We start from the raw sequence: 1,696 nt of genomic DNA, 5'->3' as shown, positions 1-1,696 counted from the left end.
AGGGTTGGGGGGTGAGGGTCCCCCGCGGACGGTCCCTCACCTCCGTAGTAGGTGTAGGGCGTGGAGCCCAGCATCTCGGACTCGTCGAGGCGGCCGCCGAGGGGCCGCATCCTGCGTGGGCTGCGGAAGAAGGCGTGTCGCCGGGCACCCAGCGCGCTCAGCTGCTTCATGCGCCGCTCCTTGGACCGACGGTTCTGGAACCAGACCTGCACAACTAAATAATGGGAGCTTATTAAAACCCTGCCCCCCCCAGCTGTGTCCCCCTGTGCCATCCGTCTGTCTGTCCCTACAAGGAGAAGGTGGCCAGAAAATACAGGAAGGAGAATTTTCCCTTCTAGAGGGGGGAAGAAGGGAGGAAAAGAGGGAAGGAAAATGGGGGGACACCTCTGGATGGTGGCAGGAGTAGGTGGAAAGTGGGGAGCAGGGAGCTTATTAAAACCCTGCCCCCCCCAGCTGTGTCCCCCTGTGCCATCCGTCTGTCTGTCCCTACAAGGAGAAGGTGGCCAGAAAATACAGGAAGGAGAATTTTCCCTTCTAGAGGGGGGAAGAAGGGAGGAAAAGAGGGAAGGAAAATGGGGGGACACCTCTGGATGGTGGCAGGAGTAGGTGGAAAGTGGGGAGCAGGGAGAGAAGGACCGGTGGCAGCTGGTGAGGATGAAGATGGGAGAGGAAGACACAGTCACCTCTCTAAGGGGTATCACCTCATCCCAGCTGTGCAGCCTCAGCCCACATGTGCCTTCCCCAGCTCTGGTGGGGCTCTGGATTCTTGTCCCACTCCCCCAGCGTGTCCCCTGGGAATGGGGCGGTTTGGGGGAAGGAGCACATCGTGTTCCTTTGGGATTTCTGCTCCCAGGACTCACAGCTCTGCCGGAGTGTCCCCCCCGTGAACAGCTGTTAAAGGCCATGAATCCCCACATTTCCACAGGGGTTTTCTCCACGGGGACAGTGTGGACTGCCTGCAGAGCACGATGGCTTCTCCTGGCTTCCACAAGGCTCTGGAGCATCCATCTCCTGGGGAAGCCAGAGATCCCCCTCGGCCCTGGGGACCAAGGCAGCGGAGGAGATGCTGGCTCAGGTTTTGGGACTGGTTTTCATCTCGTCCCACGGGAACTGTGACTGAAGCACAGGGTGGGGGAAAATCTGGTTCTGGTCTTGCCCAGCTATGGGTGTGTGGGATCCTGCTCTCCCGTGGGAGCATGGGGAGGGTGCAGGGCTGGGCCTGAGGTGACACTGGGGCTTGCCTGTCCCTGTTTCCCCAGCTCGTGGGACCAGCCTCAGTGCCCCCAGCACCTGGGGAAGCCCATCACAACCTTGACCTGGCCCCCCACCAGCACCCCTTCTCTTTTTCTCCCCAGATGGGTCCTTTCCCTGTCTCAGCTCTGCAAGAAGAAGCTCAGATGTCACAGGAACCTCAGAATGACGTGGCTGACCAGCCCCATGACATCATGCTATGGGGTGAGAAGGGCTATGGGGTGGTGGGTTGGGGCTGCCCTTACCTGGATGACTCTCATGTTGAGGCCGGTCTCCTGGGCCAGCTGCTCTCGGATGTGACGGGTGGGTTTGGGGGTGGCGGCGAAGGCGGCTTTGAGGGTCTCCAGTTGTTTGGCTTTAATGGTGGTACGGGGCCCCCTCCGCTTGGTGCCCGAGTTCTGCTCCTCGTTCTCGTTGTTGGTGGTTTCCTTGTCCGAGGAGGTGG

General features: G+C 60.2%; 1 protein-coding gene across 1 annotated transcript; it reads right to left on the bottom strand.

Annotated features, from left to right (window-relative positions):
• Positions 1–40: 40 nt before the first annotated feature.
• On the bottom strand, positions 41–1,691 carry LOC104522087 (LIM/homeobox protein Lhx5; the record flags this gene model as incomplete). Its single annotated transcript, XM_010164278.1, has 2 exons — positions 41–206; positions 1,497–1,691. Coding segments are annotated over 2 exons (361 nt in total), but the record flags the coding sequence as incomplete, so codon positions are not given.
• Positions 1,692–1,696: the final 5 nt, after the last annotated feature.

The sequence above is a fragment of the Antrostomus carolinensis genome, unplaced genomic scaffold, assembly GCF_000700745.2.
Source record: "Antrostomus carolinensis isolate BGI_N321 unplaced genomic scaffold, ASM70074v2 scaffold44333, whole genome shotgun sequence".
NCBI lineage: Eukaryota > Metazoa > Chordata > Aves > Caprimulgiformes > Caprimulgidae > Antrostomus > Antrostomus carolinensis.
This window is presented reverse-complemented; position numbering and strand designations above follow the sequence as displayed.